This window comes from Amphiprion ocellaris, chromosome 18 (assembly GCF_022539595.1).
Source record: "Amphiprion ocellaris isolate individual 3 ecotype Okinawa chromosome 18, ASM2253959v1, whole genome shotgun sequence".
In the NCBI taxonomy this organism is placed as follows: domain Eukaryota; kingdom Metazoa; phylum Chordata; class Actinopteri; family Pomacentridae; genus Amphiprion; species Amphiprion ocellaris.
In genome coordinates this window covers 29,386,607-29,406,638 of record NC_072783.1, presented here as the reverse complement: position 1 = coordinate 29,406,638, position 20,032 = coordinate 29,386,607, and the positions used below count along the sequence as shown (strand labels likewise).

The 20,032-nt window shown below is 44.9% G+C and overlaps 1 protein-coding gene across 36 annotated transcripts in view; it reads left to right on the top strand.

The window, feature by feature from the left end:
* The window catches only part of tcf7l2 (transcription factor 7 like 2), a 91,503-nt gene that overhangs the window by 59,527 nt on the left and 11,944 nt on the right, over positions 1-20,032 (top strand). For 35 of the 36 annotated variants that reach the window (XM_055004378.1, XM_055004373.1, XM_055004374.1 and 32 more), the window contains 3 exons: positions 13,596-13,728; positions 16,178-16,280; positions 17,272-17,358. In XM_055004378.1, the coding sequence (XP_054860353.1) occupies positions 13,596-13,728; positions 16,178-16,280; positions 17,272-17,358 (323 nt within the window). Of the gene's footprint in view, positions 1-7,855; positions 7,994-13,595; positions 13,729-16,177; positions 16,281-17,271; positions 17,359-20,032 lie in introns of those variants that run through there. The other variant, XM_035955399.2, reaches the window with a different exon arrangement.

Sequence of the window (20,032 nt, the reverse complement as noted above, 5' to 3'; positions counted from 1 at the left end):
GGTGAGCTTTTCTGTGGGCCAGCTGTGGGTTGTGTCTGCTTCAGTACATTGTAGTGATACAGTGCATGTTGAAAACATTAACTACTACCTCCACCCAGTGGCACAAAATGAAAAAAAGGCAGGTGTGATTGGCAGCACACAGTATTTAATGTAGTGGGAAGACTTGCCTTAAGCGAAGAGGGGGATGTATTCACCACACAATAGTGCTGCTATCTCCCACTCTGCATTGTCTCTCTCATCGCCGACCTTATTACATGCCGTATTTGGCATGAAGAATCCCCTTCTTATCGACACTGAATTTTAATGCCAATACGCTTAGATGGCCGCCTTATTCTAGTAGTTGTTTTGACATCATATTGCATTTTCTGAGCTCGTGCGTGTGTGTGTGTGTGTGTGTTGGTTTTATTATTTCTCGGTGAATCAGAAAAGAGATCTGTCTGCGCCACCGTACGCCGCTGTGCTCTCGACTTGGTAACTATTCTGTAAAATGTGGCGCGATTGAACATTGTGTGGCACCGGCGCTTTGCTGGTTCTTGGGGCATCAGCAGACGTGGAGAAAAGGGAAAGAGAGAGCTGGAGCCCAGGCTCCGGGGTGAGTGGGAGAAGAGAGGAGAGCAGAATTGGGGGTTCCTCTGAAGCCCCCTCTCCAGATCCGAGGAGCGGAGCGGGGATCAAAGTGGCTTGTTTTATGTGGCTGGTGCAAGACTTTGAAGTCCCAGAGTCACCTACAGCACTCACTTCATCAAGTTCACTAGTGTCTTAATAGCAGATCAATAAATTTCAAAGTCAGAGAGTTAATTTGATACTAGCGCTGATGTGATCACGCTGGGCCACAGAGCTGCCTGCTCAGCTCGCTCTCGTCTCTCTCTTCCCTTCTCTCCTCCTCACCTAGATTGGACCTGTTTTAGGCTCTCAACTTGAATTAAGTCGCGGCGTTTGGTGCCTGTTTTCATAGACGGCCTTGTGTGAACGCTTAATCAGTGTCTGTGCTTTTGTCACAACAATTAAAAGATCATTTGTTTAATTAGAATTTAATTTACGGCGTTCCTTCGCAGTCTTTTGAATTTTAATATCTGTATTTTGTGCCGGTATCTTTTGTGTTTGTATCACAAAGGCATTATTTATTAATGGGAATGACTGTGTATTAGATATTTAGATTCTCTGATAGTTTTGGCAACAAATTATTTCATCAAAATAATTATTAAAACACACAAAAAATTTGAAATAAATTTTTAAAAATCTAGTTTGTCTTCCCAATTTTACTACATTTCTAATTCTTTACTGCTTTCATTGTGAGATCTTGTAAATATAAGTTCTAATTTTTAATAGTAAATTGTGCATTTTAATACATATTTAATTAACATTGTGACATATATAAATTAGGAAAAATATTAGGGAGTGAAATTTGAAGTTTTAAAAGTGAAACGGAATGCTGGAAAAAAGAAATTGTGATGCCGACGGCTTTTGGAGACGGGGAAGAATCGGGAAAAAGGAGCACTTTCTTAGGCGCGCTATTCATTTCAGAAAAAGGCAGGACCATCTGTATTTGGTGCCGTGATACCAGAGAGTTGGTGGGGCCTGGATCGGCACCTGGAGAACAAAAGGCCAATTTAGTATGTTCATCTAAGGGTTGCTAATGGTATTAGGGAGCCGGCAGGGTGGTCGGCAGGGGCCCGGCGCTCCAAGGTGAGCCCGCAGCTTGACCCCAACACTCACACCGATTCACTGGGCTGCTGGCATTAGTGCCCCACATCTGCCATTTTTTTTGTGCGACCCCATCAGCGCTTTCCCCCTTTTATTTTATAGCGTATTCTTCTGAGAGGGTGCAAGCAGAAAAATAAGTTTTAATTGGACCCAAATAAGATGTTCTGTTTGGCCGTTCCTCTCTCCGAAATCAGCGAGTGGAGAAAAGTAATCTGATAATTGTGGAGGAAAAAAGGACTTGCAAAAGCTGATGCTGAGAATTTACAATCCGTGAGAAATGTGAAAGATGTTTGATTTTTTAAAATAGTGTGAAAAATACTGTGATATTTTGGGTGAAGAAGATGAAATGTCATCCGGTTAATTTTTCAAGTCAGGTGCAGGTAGGAGTGATTTTTGTCTCTATATAAATATAATGCTTTAGAATTATTGAATCACCCCAGAAATAATTTTAAACAGAGGAATTGGAGTGGGGTTTTTTTATGAGGGAAATATTTAAAATTGTGCATTGTGGTGTATTTGATAAAGGTGTGAGCCGTGTGTGACAGAGCGGCGGTGTTTCTGCTGTTTCTGAGGGCTGAAAGCTCCTGGATGGTGCTGAAACGCTGCAGCGGGTGGTGCTGATGCAGGCTGCCTGTGTGGTCCTCAGCGGTCGGTGCTCCGCCGGGCTCTGCCCAGAGCGCTGGAGGTCCAGGATTTTAATGAATGTTTCATGTTAAATTTAGTGCCAGCGACGTTCTCGGCGCAGCGCTTGTACATCTTCATTTTTTTTCTTATCTCTGTGCTCCAACAAAGGTGAAAAATCAAATCCAGATCTTATTAAAAAAAATCAAGGAGAATAAATCTGTTGTAGTTCATCAAAAGAAGAAAAAAAGAGGATGCTCTTTGAGTTAAAATTTTGTCTCCTGTCATCAAAATCAGTTGTAATTTATAAATGCGATCCTTAGAAAATGGTTAAAATTGAGTCAAAATATTTCTATATTCCTTTCCTTTTTTTTCTTGAGGTTCCTGCTGTTCATGCACCATGAAATCTTGCTTCATTAAAAGTGTATTAATCTTGTCTCGTCTCATGGGAGGTACCTTAAGATGATGTTGTGTCTTTTTCTTTAAATTGTTGGAGGAAAAAAAAAATCTTCCAGATTTGGTCCCTGTCAGTCAGAAATAATTGTGTGCTTAATCTTGTCCCTGATGGATGACTTGGAGTTCAGCAATGGGCCAGCTCCAATGACAAATACAATATTAATATTCATTAACTGCTTTGACAATGCTAATTTTGATGCAGTAGTAAAGGGCCTTCCAAAGTTAGCGGCCAAAGCATCAGAGCTGAGCAAGGTGGCAAGATAATTTGTGCTGCTTTACTGAGCTGAAGGCTTTTAAAGTCTTAAGCAGGGGAAAAAAAGGCTAGGTACCACAAACAAAATAAAAGAGAAAGGGAAAAAGTTCAGACGCATTGGAAACCAGGACTGTGGAAGTAATACGATCAAGAGACGGCTACAAAAATTTGACACCTCCAATGCTGCATCTTTGAGCAAATATTTTTTTTTATTTAAACAAAAACTTACAACAAAAAAGGAGCATAACATGGTAAGTCAGCACATTCTCGATTTTTTTTGTTTAATCTTTTTGATCTTTTCAATTATCGCCATTTGAAGATCAATAGTAATTTTTTTCTGCTGTGGTTAAAAGGCTCACAGCGGTGGTATAGTGGATGGTCGGATCACGGCTTTAAGAGTGGGCTTCCTCTCTTCAAGCCACCAGTTGGCCGGCTTGAATTTTCTATTGCCAGCTCTCCTGAAAACCATCCACGGCTTGTATCCATTTATTTGTATTTTTGGTATTGTTTTAACTGCTGTTGTTGCCTTGTTGTCTGGCAGGTTTGTACTTTGGAGTTGGGGCTCCTTTTCCCCCTTCAATTGTCTTAAGAGAGTTCAGGCAGGAGAGTTGGAGGTGCAAAAGCTTGCACCGCAGTGACAGGCTCTTTTTGGTGATAAATGTTTGGCTTTTTTTGTCTTTTGTGTGGCTGTTTTTTCCGCTGCTTCCTACATCAAAAATTGGGGCGACCGACGGGCAGGACTTGGGGGCAACGTGGCTGCAACACCACACACCCTTTGCCCTGGATCGGAATGCTTTCTCTAGCGTTTTTTTTTCCTCTTCTTCTTTTTCTGACACTTCTTCTGCCCAGCGTTTGTGTTTTTGATTTTGCATTTAATTTAGTGTGACTAGCGGTGAATGGAGCGTGGCTAGTTTTGGGGATTAATGACATGACGAGAGACACCCCGCTGCTTGAGTTTAGCCAAGTTAGGGCAACTCCTATAGACGGCACTCCACTACCTTTATGTCTGCCAAGCCGCTGAATGAAAGCCTTTTCTTTCTCTCCCTCTTTTTGTTGTTCTTTCAACTTATCAAAGAAAGAGAGATGGACACAAAAGAGCTTATTAGGGGGGATATGAAGATGGGCGAGGGTGAAAGAGGGAGTCCCGGTCGGACGCGGAGAAGAGCAGCGCAGCCTGAGTGTGCGTTTAGATGCGTGAGGTGGCTGCGAGTGAACAGCCAGCCCAGCCTGGCCGCCCGCTCGCCCGCTCGCTGCTCCTCTGCGCTCTGGGACCTGAAGAGCCGCCGTCCTAAGTCGCTCCAGCGTAGCCTTGGCTCTCGCCCGGTCCTCCGGCCGCTGTCTTATCGGCTTAACCCATCGGGCTTTAGCGAGGGGCTGCTGTAGATGAGGTGCTGCCCCCCAGTGGATTAGTGGCTGACATGGTGGTGGGAGTCTGCTTGGAGTCTGTGCACTACCATGAGTGCCAGCATGCTTGTTTTAACCAGGAACCGAGCAGCATCCCAAATACAGCTCTTTTAAATGGTAAGACTTTTCAAGATTTTAATTACAGCTGTGTTTTATTTCCTCGCGCTTGTTTGACTTTAAATATTATGTTGTGATTGAATTTATTCATGGGTATTTTTCTGGGCTCCGTTTGGCAATTTATACCACTTATGTTGCTAAGTGACAGATTGACAATTTGGATAATGAAAGGCACTGTTTGATTGCTTTGTCCTGACAGCCTGACAGGGGTGTATTATTCTAAGACATCAAACTAAATATGATTGTTGCTTATTGTGTAGTAAAACACAATTATACTAAATCAGATTAATATTAGACATTGTTTATATTAAGTCAGTTTAAAATATATATTGGATTAAGATTTAAATTTAAGGGAATTTGATCGTTGGTCTCATCTGCTGTGCCTCCTCTGCTTCTGTTAATCTTTATAAATCAGCGTTGTTATTTAATTAGTATTTTGCATATTCTTTTCCATTTCATGTCTAAAATCGTTAAGTATTTGTATTTTTTAATCAAATATAATTTGTGGAAATACCATAATTGTGCTGTAATTATTATTATATCAAATGCTAGAAGAAGAGAAGCAAGACTTTGAAGTTGTGCGTTAATAGTCATTTTTTTCCCCTGCTGTTTTGTCTAATTGTTCACATTTACGAGCGAAAACAACGGCTTGGTAAAGGTCATAGGTTGTTCCGTTTCCTTGTTTTGTCAAAGTTTTTGTTCTTTTTTTTTTGCTGTTTTGCTTTTTTCTTTTCTCGCACACTTTTGGGTCTCGTGCGAACATCTTAGACAGTGGAGTATTTTTTTTATCCCCCCCTCTGCTCTCTTGTGTCGTGGCGTTGATGCCATTGTGGCTGGGTGATTGGGAGCTGTCCATCACTCGCTGGCGAACTGGCAGTTTACTTAAGAAAGTGCACGTGGGACAAAAGGAGATGGCAGGAGTGTGGCAGGGCGGCTGAATGGAGGGAGGGCAGGCAATTAGCCACCGCCTTGTCGGAGCTCTTTTACTTGTCAAGCTGGAGCCCCGGCGCTATTGTCCAAGTTGTGTAAAGGACATTCCCAGGGCTTTGTTTTGGCTTTAAGGGCCTCAGGACTGCCTGCTGCAGGCCAAGAGAAGAGCAGGGTCCTAACAGCGACAGCGAGTACAGGAGGAAAAAGGAAAGCAACAGCGTCTTAAGAGGAATAACAAAGTCTCTGTTGTATTAAAAGAAAAGTTTTTAATTGTTTATGTTGCCAACTTTAAAAAAAAACAAAACATCTTAATACAGCTGAGAAATGTGAATGTTTTTCTCCTTTTAGCTTCACTTTTAAAGATATTTTTCCCACCTAGATTTCACTATTTCTTTAACATGCTTGATTTCTCTTCATTATTTTTTTCGTCACTGCCATTCATTGGGCTGTATTAAAAATATATTAAATGTTACTGTGCTTGAATGGCAATAATTTATTCAATAAATATTTAATTTGTCATGGTCATTAGTCAGGTTCAGGTAGTTAAAGATTATAAAAGATCATTAAAGAATGACAAGTCTAGTTAATTATAGAATGGAAGAATTAAAATAGCTGTCACATTTAGGACAGTTTATTCTGCCGTCAGATGTTTTGTTATAATTTACTAGCTGCTGTGAAAAATTAGTTCTCTTTATTATGTAGCATTTTTCAAATTTGTGTTTTCTATATATTAAGAATCTTTATAATATTTGTATAGGATAAGATGTTTAATCTGGAAACAAAACATTTAAAAATGTTTTAATCTTTTCAGTTATTTATTTAGTTGAATTGTTTTTTTTTTTTACATTTTAGGAATATTTTTAGTTTTCACATATTACAAAAATAATAATTTTGACAAATTAAAAGTGCTGCTTGAAGGAATTCCCCTTTTTATGCATCTTGTCTGCACTGATCTTTTCAATCTCTTTGCGCTTGTTTGGAAAAAAAAGAAAACAAATCGTCCTGACATCATGAAGCTCATAGCTTGATTTTAGCATTCAGTAAGAATAATGGCTTTTGAGGGTGAAATAGTTGCAGAGAAAAAGAGAATAGGGAGAAGAAGGCGGCGAGGAGGGGGGCTCGAGGCCTTGTTCACATGAACCTTGAATGGAGTTGAGGGTGAGGGGGGGAGTTAAGAGAAGAATTGTTCTCCACTCTAAGGTATTGTTTGGGAAGAAAAGCAAAAGAGGAGAGCGTGGAGGAAAAAAAATAAAGAGGGAGAACGCGACGAAAGGTGCCACGTCCGTGTCAGAGTGAAGACTTTCTCTCCTTGGTTTCCTCCCCCCTGGAAAGCGGGTATGAAGAGGGGACTGTCAGCATCACACAGATAAAGTGACTGTTGGCCACACTTTGCTGAGCCTGCCCTCCCTTTGTGGATGTTGTTGTGTCTTGTTCCTTTTTTTTTTCCTTTCCTCTTCTATCTCTCTCCCTTCTCCAGCTCTCTCCTCTTTGTCTCCATCTCTCGCTTTGCTCGCTTTACCTTGTAGCCAAAGCTTTTCAAGCTGCCAGTTCGTCTCTGGGCATCCTGGAGGCACAGCAGAGCCCACACACACACACACACACACACACACACACACACACACACACACACACACACTCTTAAGAAACACATACACAGACCCAACGTACAGCAGGGATTTGGCTAATAACTGATTTTTGTGTGTGTGTGTGTGTGTGTGTGTGTTTGTGAGTATATTTTTTTTTTTCTGGAGTATTGCTAGTGGGAAGACTACTGCAGTGCTGAAAAGCTGCTCACAGTAATTTTTTCCTTCTCTCTGTCCACATTCTGGCGCTTCACTTCTTGTACTTCTTGTCACCGGCATCAAAACTTTCACTGAGAAAGAAGAGGAGACTGCTGGCTGCTAAGAGCAAGGGCTGCTGTGGTTAGAGTGAAGGATTTTGGGGGATTTTTTTTTCTTAAAAAAAAGGATGGTAGTGGGTGGTGGGTGAGGAGGATTGTGGTGACCGTGTGTGTGTGTGTGTGTGTGTGTGTGTGTTATGGGCAAACTAGGCCTCAGACCCTGAGCTAAGAGATACATACACTAATGTCAAAACCTGGGGGAACAATGGTCAGCTGGCTGCGGCACCAAGTGCAAAGAGAGGGGGGGACGATAAACTAAACACCACACCACACCACACATGCCCGGTGCAACACACTCGGTGGAGGAAGGAGCCAAGACAGAAACAGACAAAGAAGGAGGAGAAGTGGAGGAAAGGAGCGGCTAAGGGAAGCGAGAGGGCTTCTCCCCGGCGTAGACAGGGGGGAAAGCAGGAGCTGGGGGGGGCCAGGTGGAAGAAGAAGGAGGAGGAGGAGGAGACGGGGGCGGGGGTGGGACCGAGGGGGTCATGTACCCGCGGGATGGAGCTCCAGCCGGGCCGGAGGAGACGGGAGCCAAGGCAGGAGTCCTAGGCCCCGGGCTCTCTCTCCTCCAGCAGGTGGGCTGCTGGCACCTCAATCTGAGCAGCTGGGTGAGTAACGCAGCACTGCTCCCCTGCTTTCTGCACTGTCTCTGCTTTCTCTTACCGCGGGAGGCTTTTAGCATTATTTTTTGACAGGTTGTTGTTGTTGTTGTGGTGGTGGTGGTGCAGGTTGGTAGTAGAAGAAGGCTGAGAGGGAGGGAGGGTGGAGGGGAGGGGGGGGACAGTGTGGTGGTCATCTGATTTAAAAAAAAAAAAAAGTCTGACACATCGGAAACTTTTGTGCATCTTCATGTGTGCTAATTGTCATTATCCATGCATGCAAAATTGCACAACAATCCGATTCTATTTTGTCACACACTTTAATTTGTTAAAAAAACACAAATCATTTCCAAGGCTACATTAACAATACATCTAATCTAAAAAAAGAAAAGGTGCATTTTCAGAGACACGATTTCCCTCAAGAGGAATATTATTTACTTGACAAAACATTATTTGATCAAGCTCATGTCTTAACCATGAAATGTAAAATAAGATTTCAATAACCTCACAGATTAACATATTCCTTTGTTAATGTTGCCATCCAATTCAAATTCTTAATTGCTTGGCTTTCAACTGAAATTCTGAGGGGCTGATTGCATTTCAAAAGGCAGAATTCAGTCTGGCTCTTAACACTGTCATACAATATCACCTCTTAGAGAAGCCCCCTTTAACTCAGGTATGGGAGTTCAAGAGGCTGTTTACGCTGAAAAGGGAAAAAGCTTTAACGCACGTGTGTCTAAGAGGCGATTTGTCTTCACAGAATACAACAGTTCTACCAAATACCACTTCATATTTAAGCTATTTGTGCGCAGTTTTATTTATCTGTGACATATCAGAACATGTCCTTTCTGCGATTCTATTTGATGTGCCGACTATCAAAGATGGGAAGCGAAAATAAATGGTGACGAACGACTTGAGTGCTAGCGAAGAGAGCAGGAGGAAGGGGAGCAAAGGCTCTGGCCCACATAATATTTTTGTTCAGCGCTCTGATCAAGCAGTCGGCATGTCACTGCAGCAAAGTGAATAGATTAACTTTTAAATATACTGTGGTCTCGGGAGCCTCTTGCCCTCAGAGACGCATCTTCTCTGCGAGAGAAAACTGATCAACACCTCCATATCTGCTTTTTAAATCCTCTTCCTCCCCCCTACAATTCCCAGGTTTTTAATATTGTGAATTTTTTTTTTTCATTATTTCTTCCTCTCGCTTCTTCGTCCTCTTCTTCTCATGATTAAAAAAAATAGAAATTTCTGTAATGTAGTAGGGTTTTAATCAGCATGGCATGCTGCAAGGTCTGATAAGGCTTTAATTTGTCGGAGCATTTCATATTCCATTGCTGTTAATCTCTGAGTATTCCTTTAGATTGTCTGCTTGAATCTGAGGATTGATTTGAGTGAGTGCTACCAGGGCGTGTGTGTGTGTGTGTGTGTGTGTGTGTGTGTGTGTGTGTGTGTGTGTGTGTGTGTGTGTGTGTGTGTGGACCTTTAGCTGGTGTGATACGCTTGGAGATGGAGATCTTTAGCCTGGAGGGGGCACTCTACACCTCCCAGAGGACAGCAGCAGTTGTGTGTAAACAAATTTCAACAATATCGAGCGACACCGGATGATTCATTAGATTGGCGATCGCGCTGTTTGTACTTTCAGTTTTGCTCACATCAAATCGTGCACGCTGTCTCCCCCAGTGTTGTGGGTTTTCGGCGTGGTGTCACTTGGATGTGGGCCACTTGCACGTCCTGGTGGTGGGGTGGGTGGTGGGGGGGGTTAGAGGAGAGGCAGCACTCTGGCAGCTTTTTCTGCTTGCTTTGGAATTTGGAGGACCCCAATCCATCACTCCACTGTCATCCACCACATCTCTCTCCTCTCCTCCCGGCCTCCCCTTCCCCTTGCCCCGGCCTCACTACAGCTCATTAGCGCCCCGCAAGCTGTTGTGACAACTCATCATATCATGACATAAAGCAGAGAGACGGAGGCTCCAGCCCCCTGCCCAGCCACCCACTGGGCTCGCAAGGTCGCCACCTTCACATTTAGGGCTCAAATTGGCCCTGCGAGGTGCCACCAGGCGGAAATGCAAGGCCAACAGCTTTTTCCTGTCCAGCCTCCCTCTCTGTCTGCCCTCCCTTTGTCTTACTCTGTCCTGCTGTCGCTTTTTTCTCCCCCCCTCCCACTTCTCCCTCCCCAGAGGTCTGACTTGAAGCAGCTCATTCATTTGTCCACTTCCAAAGGGTTTTTTTTTCACACGGTGGCAGAACAGCATCAGTCAGCCAGTCAGTAGAGGAAATATTTTTCACTTCTGGTGGCAGAGTGAGTTTGCAGAGTTGGATTTTAAAGAAGTTTTAGCAGCATTTGTTATCCATCAATGGCCAGTCGATTTACAGGGATTCTAGAGAAGCACCACTGTGAACAGAGGGCAATCACAATGACTACATTATGACTATACTGGAGCATATAGGCATCTTTTTTTACAAGCATATGAGCCTCGAAGAGCTGAATAGAATAAATAGAGCCAAGGCGATATCAATAACACAACCAGAGGCGACAACTTCCTGCCTCTGTTTGTGTTTGCTGTGTTTAGGTGTGTGGATTTCACAGCACCGGCCTTCTTCTCCAGCAGGCAGGCAGTATGTGTCCTGGATGTGGAAAGAGTAAATGTGTTCATTGATGTTCATGCAAGAGGGTGCCCTTAAATTTTTCTGCAGGGTCTTTTGAATCTCTTTCTGACGCTTGGAAATCTGGTTATCATGTCTGGAGAGCAGAGCGTTTGATTTCTACTATATTTGTTTGTTGTAACGACAGAGGTGGTAGGAAGGATGCAAGTCAGCGGGGGTGTAGGGGGCAGGAAGTGTTCTTTCTTTTCCCCTGGCTTATGTGGAACAGGGAGAGTAAAAGCCTCCCACGTTGCCTGCCTTTGTTACTCTGTGCTCTGTGGGCTCTGTGCGGCTGAAGCACCCAGCAGCCTGCCAGACGAGTCCTGGGCTCGCATTGTCCCACAGTGGCTACAGGGCAGGTGCTGGGCCTCCCTTTTTCCCCAGGGACCACCGGGTGCTGCCTTGACGTCAGCAAAAGGATGCAGAGTGGATGCTGCCGTGTGTGTGCAGTGATCAGAGGACGTGGGGAGAGTGTGGATGAGCTGATTGAAGGCATCGGTCCACATCAGCTGCCTGACGATGTATGCATCAGGTGCTGCGGATGTTTCTTGAGTTTGTCAGAAGATGGGAATTGAGGATTAAGACCTCTAAGTGAATGCAATTGTTTCAACAGACTTGCTACCAAAACTTAAGTTTATGTTCTCTTTCTTGCCTTTACATGCAACTGCTGCCTGTAATGGACTGAAGTGACTGGAGGCAGCTGTCAGTCCAGCCTATTGCTATTTGCATCACTCTGGGCTTTTCAGTAAAGAAAAAAAGCGCACACTCTTACACCACAAGTGACTATGATGTAAATCGTCTGGCCTCTAGCTGCCTCTCTCTCAGTTCCACACACACACACACACACACACACACACACACACACACACACACACACACCCTCTCTAACACCCTCTGTCTAAATGTGGACTCAGTGGATGGGCATTTTGAACTGTCTCCTCAATGGCCGGGGTCCCTGGACAAAAGAACTCATTTAAATGGCCACTAAAGCTTTTTTCAGCGCAGAGAGATGAAGAATTGACAACATTCTTTCACATCATTACCCGAGGGAGGAGCGGGGAGTCGTGAAGGAGGAGGTTAGGAGGTGAGAGACGGGGGGAGAAAAGGGGGGAGAGACAGAGGCATCTTCTAGCTGCCAACTCATTGGCTGTCATAACCTCCATCCTGATTGTTTCTCTCCACCATTTTCATCCCTCCGTCCTGGATCAGATCAGCATCTCCTGCGCAACAATGCGTGCGTCGGGTTGGCGTTTCTTTTTTTTTTTTTTTTTTTTTTAACGAATCCCAATTCCACCTACCGCCTCCCCTCTACTCACCCCCCAACCCCTGACACACAAACACATATACACACCCCCGCCCCGAACCCCTCTTCTCTCCCTTCCTTCCCCTCCTCCCCCCCTCCTCTAGCCTTTTCAGCTCAGGGCTGTGAATGAGTCCCAGGAGTCTCTCTGCCTCCCTGGAGTTCTGCTGGGGTTCATTAATCTTTCATTGGGACCACGGCAATAGGGAATGCCCCCCCGCCCCTCCCCAACACACACACACACACTCCCAACTCCCCCACCACCGCCACTCTAGAATAGAGGTCTGGATGGCCATGCTTGTACCGACCATGCAGATAGACGGCTTTAACTGCCCAGTGAAAGTTTAGCATGGGGCTCTGAATGGACTGTTGGTGTATTAGGCTCTCACGCGAACCTGATATTAACTCCGGTCTCAAACAGCCTGAGCAGATGATTAGTTTGCAGCATTAAGCGCCGCTCACATTTGTCTTGCCCTGGGCCCACAGCTTTGCATTTGTATTGTCAATGAGCATCGGGCAACCGAGCATCTTATGTATGTATGCCCCCCTGCTAACATCTAGTCCCATTAATGTTTTTCAAAGTCTGTTGGAAATGTGCCACAGTGGAGCTTTTTTTTTTCTTTCTTTCTTGCATGGGTTAAAGTCGCTAATGAGGGTGTGTGGCCTATGAGAGAGCACACTGAACACACACACACACACACACACACACAAACGGCTTGGTGTCTCACTCCTCTCCCCCTGAACATATCATCCATGTTATGATAAGCCTGATTAGTGCTGCTTCTTTGACTGCTGAGGGCAGGATAAGGATGTGTGGGTAAAGAGGCGAGAGCAGCCTCTGCCACCAGCCTAATCTACAGCAGCGCTCTAATCTGGTTATCTTGTGGTCGGGGGACTGCGTGTATTAGTCTCTGTCCCAGTCTGGCCTGATGAGAGGGGCTGAGCTCCGGTTAACACGGGGGCCCACGGCAGCACACCCCTAAAGCTCCACTGTAATCTTTGGGTAATTGAAAAAAAGGGGGCCTGCACCACTTAGGAGCACAAAGAGAAGATTACATAGCTAAAACTAATTTGGCAAAAATGCAGAAATGGATTTTCAGCCCCACCTCTTCTCTCCTAACCCTTTTATTACAATACACCCATACCCTCCATGAACCGGGCCCTGGGGGAATAGATGAGGGGAGAAAGGGGAGCGAGGAAGAGGGGAGGATGGAAGGAGGCTTCGAGAGGCGAGCCGAGAGCCGAGCGGTGCGGCTAATGACTGTGGATTTACACGCGCTGCCTTGATTTCGTGGTTTACAGATGATCGATTACTTGACTGCAACCGTGGTTAAAAGTGCCTCATCACACATCAAACCCAAATGTGAATTGGCAACCCCCCAAGCCTCTTAGATTGTGTTACTGGATTCCAGGGTGACACCACACAAGTGTTTTTAATTACAAACCATGCTATTTTCGCTGTGGCTTTGGCGGTTTGGCGCCTCGCGTGTACCCAGAATTTGATAGCTCCTCTTTGCAGAACTTTGAGACCAAGTTGTAATTCTGTGGCAGGCGCCTGCAATCTCTAACCCCTAACGCAAATATTAACACCCTGTCCTCCTGTTTTTTTTCCTTCTCTTTCTCCCCTTTTTCTCTCTTCTTTCTGTGCGTCCTTCATCTTTCTCTCAGTCTAATAAGGTTCCAGTGGTACAGCACCCCCACCATGTGCACCCTCTCACGCCTCTGATCACCTACAGCAATGAGCACTTCACACCGGGGAACCCCCCACCTCACCTACAGACAGACGTGGATCCTAAAACAGGTAAAAACCCAGAGTGTTTTTGCTTCGCATCCATGTTTAAATGACGTGGAGATTTATCTTCAGAATGGAGCTCTACGTGATTCTAGCTAAAAACACCATCTGATTTTAAAGCAGCGTGTTTTAAAACCCCAGTAAGCTTAAAACTTGTTAAAGTTAAGTCTCACAGATGTAGATGCAGCTCTTAGAAAGCGTTTCCATTTTTTCTGACACCATTTGATGTAGTCTGTAAACACATTCTTCTGAAAACAGTTCAGTCATTGAAAAGCAATATTTACAATGCAGGTAATGTGAAAATCAATTAGACGAGATGCTTCTTTTTCTCCATTAATTACCTATTTGATGACTTCAAATATGTGACTGTTTACAAGACTGTGATAGTTTTAAAGTAGGACAAGGTCAACCCAAGTGCTTCTTGTTGACAACTTGCTCTCATCTGTTTGTAATTGATTTAGCTATCACACTCATTAACGTGGTTTCAGTGGAATAGCGGCCTTGCATTCACGAACAAGAGCCCCAACAGTGGCTCATAAAGTTCTCGTAAAACGGGGAATTCAGCAAACAGCCATGAACTCTCATGACCACAGCTCCAGTTGCCAATAGTCAAAACAAGTTAGCCACTGTAGTTGGAGCTCTTCACATCTACATACTGGTGAACCGACTGCGTTATTGGAAGGATGTCCTCAAATGAGAAAAATGGGAAAGTGGAGCACATTATTCAAGTTTTATGCAGGTTGACAATGACCACCTCTGTGTTTGTTAGAAGGGCAGTTTCTTCTTTTGGTTCTGCAGTCAGTGTCCAGACTTAGCAGTCAGCGTCTACCCACACATCTGTCTCCCACAACCATTCAGAAAACATTTGTAGGTAATTCCATTAATTTCCAAGAACATCTTGACCCAGCACTTAATTTTGTTAACTGTCATTCAGCCCGTCATTTCAGGTTAATGCATTTCCAGTGTGGGGAATAATTTCGTGCTTTTCACTGGTCTCTGGTGGATTCAGTCAATGTTTTTAGGTAATAATGTTCCCTTATTATGATGGCCCTTACAAAGGGGAAATAATGTGCCAGCTGCTGTTTAATGTAGTGCTTAATGGCGCTGCTTAATTGGGCACAGTGTTTAATTAATTAATGAGCTATATTAGGTCTTGAGCGCTGGGTGGCGATGGGATAATGTTTCTCAGGCGTTCCTTTTTAATAGAGCTTGCCTTTGTTATAGCGGCATTCGAAGACAAGTTAAGTTTCCGCACATAGACGCAAAGTGCAGCCCATCACGCTGTAGGCATTGACAAGCTAAATCAGCTGCAGCCAATTTCTAATCTTTAAAGATTCCTCTGGCTTTACTTTAGCTGCGGTGGCACTGACCAAAATACCTGCAACAACAGCTGCACAGGCAAAACCAGCTGTGTGGAAGAACCACATGTCAGCTACAATGAAAGCCCCTGAGTTTCTGGTCCCTGCCTGCCGCGCTTTTACACATGTCTAGTGTTCCCTGTTTCAAGTTTGTCATGAGAGAGAAAGTTATTTTTACACCCGGCTGTGTACAAGACCTTTTCAAGGCATTCATTCAGGGCAGCTTGTCGATGCAGTTTCTTTGCCTGTCAGCTGCCACGGAAAGTAAAGGCAACACCGTGGATGCTGTGATTGCTCGGCGAAGCCCTCACAAAGAGCTGTCCTTAAATTGGACATCTTTGTCACCATTCGTCAGTGGGGGATAACAAACAAGATTCACTGCTGTTTCTTGTGCTAAATGTGAGGATCAGTTGAACAATTGGGGACCAGCGACCCTAAAATGTGGTTCAGATTGTCATTAATTGTGCTGGAAGTTACGGTTACAGTGAATATAGAGCTACAGAAGTTAATGCGAGTTAAGCAGAAGTGTTGACTTAAGCTGAAAGATGGTGCAGAGTTTGCGCACATGTTGGTTTATTCGTGTATATAATGTCAAGTAAATTTATATCCATACAGCCAGAATGTCAGTGTAAATAAATAGGCAGACTCCATTGCGACTCCCATATTGGCAGCTCTCTGATCACAGAGAAGGCTTTAATTATGTTGCTGTGTTTTGTTAACTTCTAAACCTCAGTCATTTTATATCATTAATCTCCTGATTCGCCAGACAAATGTGACAAGAATCGTGTTGGTGTTTTCTCCTCACCTCTCTCCCCTCTGCCTCTTCCAACACATTGTGCCGCTGCGCCGCCTCAAAGGCCTTTGATCAGGAAGTGTGATTTAGCACTGTGTACATGCGAGCAACAAGCCCTCTTCCTCCTCCTCTTCCTCCCATCTGCACTCCTGTGATGTCTGCCCCGTTCAGATGTGAAAACTCAACAAAGAATGAATTCAGCACTGACAAGGATTTGCTTGTCTCTCTCTCTCTCTCTCTTTCTGTCTCTGTCATCGTCTTGTCTGTCCACCTCCTCTCTGCTCCTGTCGTCCTGTTTCTTCCACAGGAATTCCAAGGCCTCCACATCCTCCAGATATATCTCCCTATTACCCACTGTCACCTGGCACCGTCGGCCAGATACCCCATCCGCTAGGATGGTTAGTACCACAGTAAGCGAATCCCTTTTTTTATTATTCTTTCTATTGCATTCTCTTGTGAGTTGTGTGAAAAGGCTAGAAATATTCACAAGATTAATGAGCGGAAGGTGCATATCAAGACAAGTCATTAAAGAGAAAAACAGTAAACAATAAACATTACCTTTCATGTGTATACAGTGCAGCAGGATGTTGAGCTTTGTATATACAGTCACAGCAGCTTTCTCTGTCTCTTGTTCGTCCCTGCGGAGTCGATCTTCTCGCTGAAACTGAAACTTGACCCCTAACTTTCCAACACTGTTGCTCCAGGACCACAGCAGCCCACTGGAGCCTCCTCAGGCCCTCAGCAGCCTCAACTTGCTATTTTGTGGCAAATACTATTTTGCATGTCTGTGTATGGTTCAATTAGAGTAATGAACTGTGATTGCCCGTATTTTACACACAATTCCACATAGGGGCTCTCCCCTGGTAACTCTTGTCAACACTTGTTAATATGACAAAAGGCTACAAATTAAGCTCTGTTAATTTAATGTTTTCTCACCGCGATCTAAATACCGAGAGAGGCCCTGAGCGCAGCCATGGCGCCCTTTGATTTGCTGCACTTTATTTTGGTATAAATTTACATTCATTATTGTTTGTCTTTGGATGTGTAGACCTCAATTAGTGTGATGGCTCCATTAAAGAGACCCGCGCTTCGTCTTTAATTATCACAACAAAACACCTAGCTCCAGCTTGGGGAGGAACAGGGCCCCACTCTGTCGACACAGAGCGAAGGGTTATGAAATTTAATTAGCCATTGCTATCAAGATTTGTGGCATTCAAATTGTTCAGAGTTTTCATGCCTTTGATCTGCACTCTGCAATCCCCTAGATTTTTGTCCTGATCAAATGAGAATAAAGAGGCCCACTGTGGGGAGAAGTGAGAGACAGAGGGCTTTGGCTTCTCCTCTTCCATCAACCCTGATCCTTTACCTTTTCGTCTTTCTTCTTTTCTTCCCCCTTCCTAGGCAAGGTCAACCTGTTTATCCAATCACAACAGGGGGTTTTAGACACCCCTACCCAACTGCGCTCACTGTCAACGCATCCATGTCAAGGTGAGTTAAGCCCTAGGAGCTAAACACACACACACACACACACACACACATACACTCGTTCTCACTCGCTACATAACATTCATTTGTGTGTGTTTGTGTTGGCTGTGAGGGCAATGCACAAGCAACACACACTCACGTGCACAGACAGTGAGCAGAAACTTCTCCCTTAAGGAGAGCTTGCACTCCCTATCTCTGTGTTCAAAAGGGCAATTCTCTAGTGTGGGGCTCCAGCAAGCATGCTCAAATATTAATTATATTTATCATTTTCTAATGAGGCCCCTGAAGAACATTTACCCCCACTGCATGTCAGGCAGATCTGAAATGAGCTGGGGCATGTCCTTGCTGTGAGTTTTTGAGCAGCCAGACAGATAAACAAACAGGAACACTTTGAAGGGGGACGAGATGATATAAGCCGGGGCCTGACACTTGGCTAGCGCTTTGGTCCAGCCCCATTAGGGTCCAGTTCAAGTGCTGCTGTGGACATTTAGTGCACCCATGGGGGGTATGTGTATTTGTTGCCATCTTGTATACATGTGTGTGTATTTGTCAGCTGGTGTTTAACTACTCATTGTTCCCTTGAGGAATGCATGTCCTCTATATTGTGTGGGAAGCGAACATAATTAATTTTGGATGCCTAAAAGCCCATGATTAGTGGGTCTGGATGAGCCAAAAAAGCAACACACACACACACACACACACACACACACACACAAAATAAAACAAACAGCCTCCCACTCGCTCCACTCCCACTGCTCCTCCCTCCTCCCCTCTACATGCCCCTTCAGCAGGGGACTTTGGGCTGGTTTAGAGTCTAGGGATGAAGCCAAGCTTTAGTTTAATTACAGCCTGATTGGAAAAGCAGCTCCTGAGGGCGGCTTGTTTAGACCTCTGTGACATTGATGGATCATGTAGATGCAGGGAGAGAGCAGTTGCAAGGAGGGGGATGATATATATTTTTTTAAAGTATAGCCCTTAGAATAAGTGAAAGCTTAGTTTGTGAGCTCAGTTTTTTTGTAAATATATACCCTTCCTTGCATGAGCTCCTTGGAATGGTGTCTGGATTAGAGTCAGATTCGCCCCTCGCTGCCCATCCCCAGTAAGTCTCAGGTGCAAAGGGTCAGATGTTGGATCTGTCCAGACATTGGCATCTGGCAAAAGCACCCAGCCAACCTGGGCTTTAAGTGACTGCTAATTTGGTCCCTTAATGACAGCCTCTACATTGTGATCATCTTATTTCCAGTGCAGCTAATTGAATATACTGGCTGGGGTGTGTGGGGAGGACTGGCCATGGGGAAGAGCTAATGCCCTGTGATGAGGCCCCTAATTGAATTAGTATAACTGAATAGATGGAGGGCTCTGGGAGTTCTCTAGAGAATGGGAGGGTTTAGCACATCCTACCCCCCCTTCACTTCCCAAAAAAAAAAAAACCCTCCAACCAAAGTAGAGAAAAAAAATTGGAATAACTGACACAATCGAGTAACAATTTGTCTAATTGTGTCAGCAAAATAGCAGACTCCCTTCATACATAGCCTTCAGCTAGTTGGTTTTGTTCAAAGAACGGGCCAGACTGTTGTGATAGCTCAAACGATTTGTAGCGAGCAGGCTGACTGGAGGAAATCTGAGAGAAAAGACATCCTGGCCTTGTACTCTTGTCGGGGAGTTAGGTCTTTGCAGGAGAGCGCTGCTTCATATCAGTCCCCTGTGCTGTAGCCCCGAACTGAATTAGGATGCAGGGAATGAATCTGGTACCTCGTAGTCCTGCAATGAGCCCCTTACACCTAGGTCCTGTTAAAAAATACATTCTTGTAGAAAAGGGTGGGGGAAAAAAAGAGCCAAGGAGAGTAGAGACAGTCAGCGGAGCAAATGAAAGACATTATTTTGATAATGGGGTTGGAGGCAGTGCAGGTCCCCCATATTGTGTATATGTGTGTGTGTGTGTGTGTGTGTGTGTGTGTGTGTGTGTGTGAATGTATGTGTGACAGGTGGGTGGATGTGAAGGCCCCTTTGCCCCTTACGCTTAAGCCTGCCCTTTGATATGTTCCCCCCATCATCCCGCTCCCTCTCTTTTCCTGGGGAACGGGAGAAGCGCACCGGCCGGATCATTATACATTAAACAGGCACGGGGGCTACTGCCTCGCACTGGCAATTAAATGGCACTGGCTGACACTGGGCTTGCTGCGGCAGTGACCCCCCCCGACCCACCTTTTCCCGGCAGCCATTCTTACCTTTCAGATTGAGACGTAGGAGCCCCGGGGTTGGGGTGGATGGGTGGGGGTCTCCATTGCGTCTCCCACTCTCTGTGTTGGTTAAATTGGTCCAAGGCGCTGCTTGCTGCTGATGAACCCAATGATGGTGGTGATGATGATGATGCCCCCGTGCTTCAAAGGGATGGCCGTCATGTTTAAACCATAACCTGGGCCATGCAGTGGCAGCGGGGAGGAGGAGGGGAGGGATGGAGAGAGGAAGCGAAGGAGCGCTGAGGTGATGAGGGGACAGGGAGGAGTAGAGAAGAAGAAGAAGACGAGGAGAAAAAATAGATCTTGGAACAGAGGAAATTTTAACAAGTGCACAGAGAGAGAAGGAGGGAGGGTGAACAGGGAGAGGAAACGGAGCGAGTGAAGAAAATGCAGCAGCCTTAATGATGGGCGATATGCAGCCACTGCTGCCGAGCTCC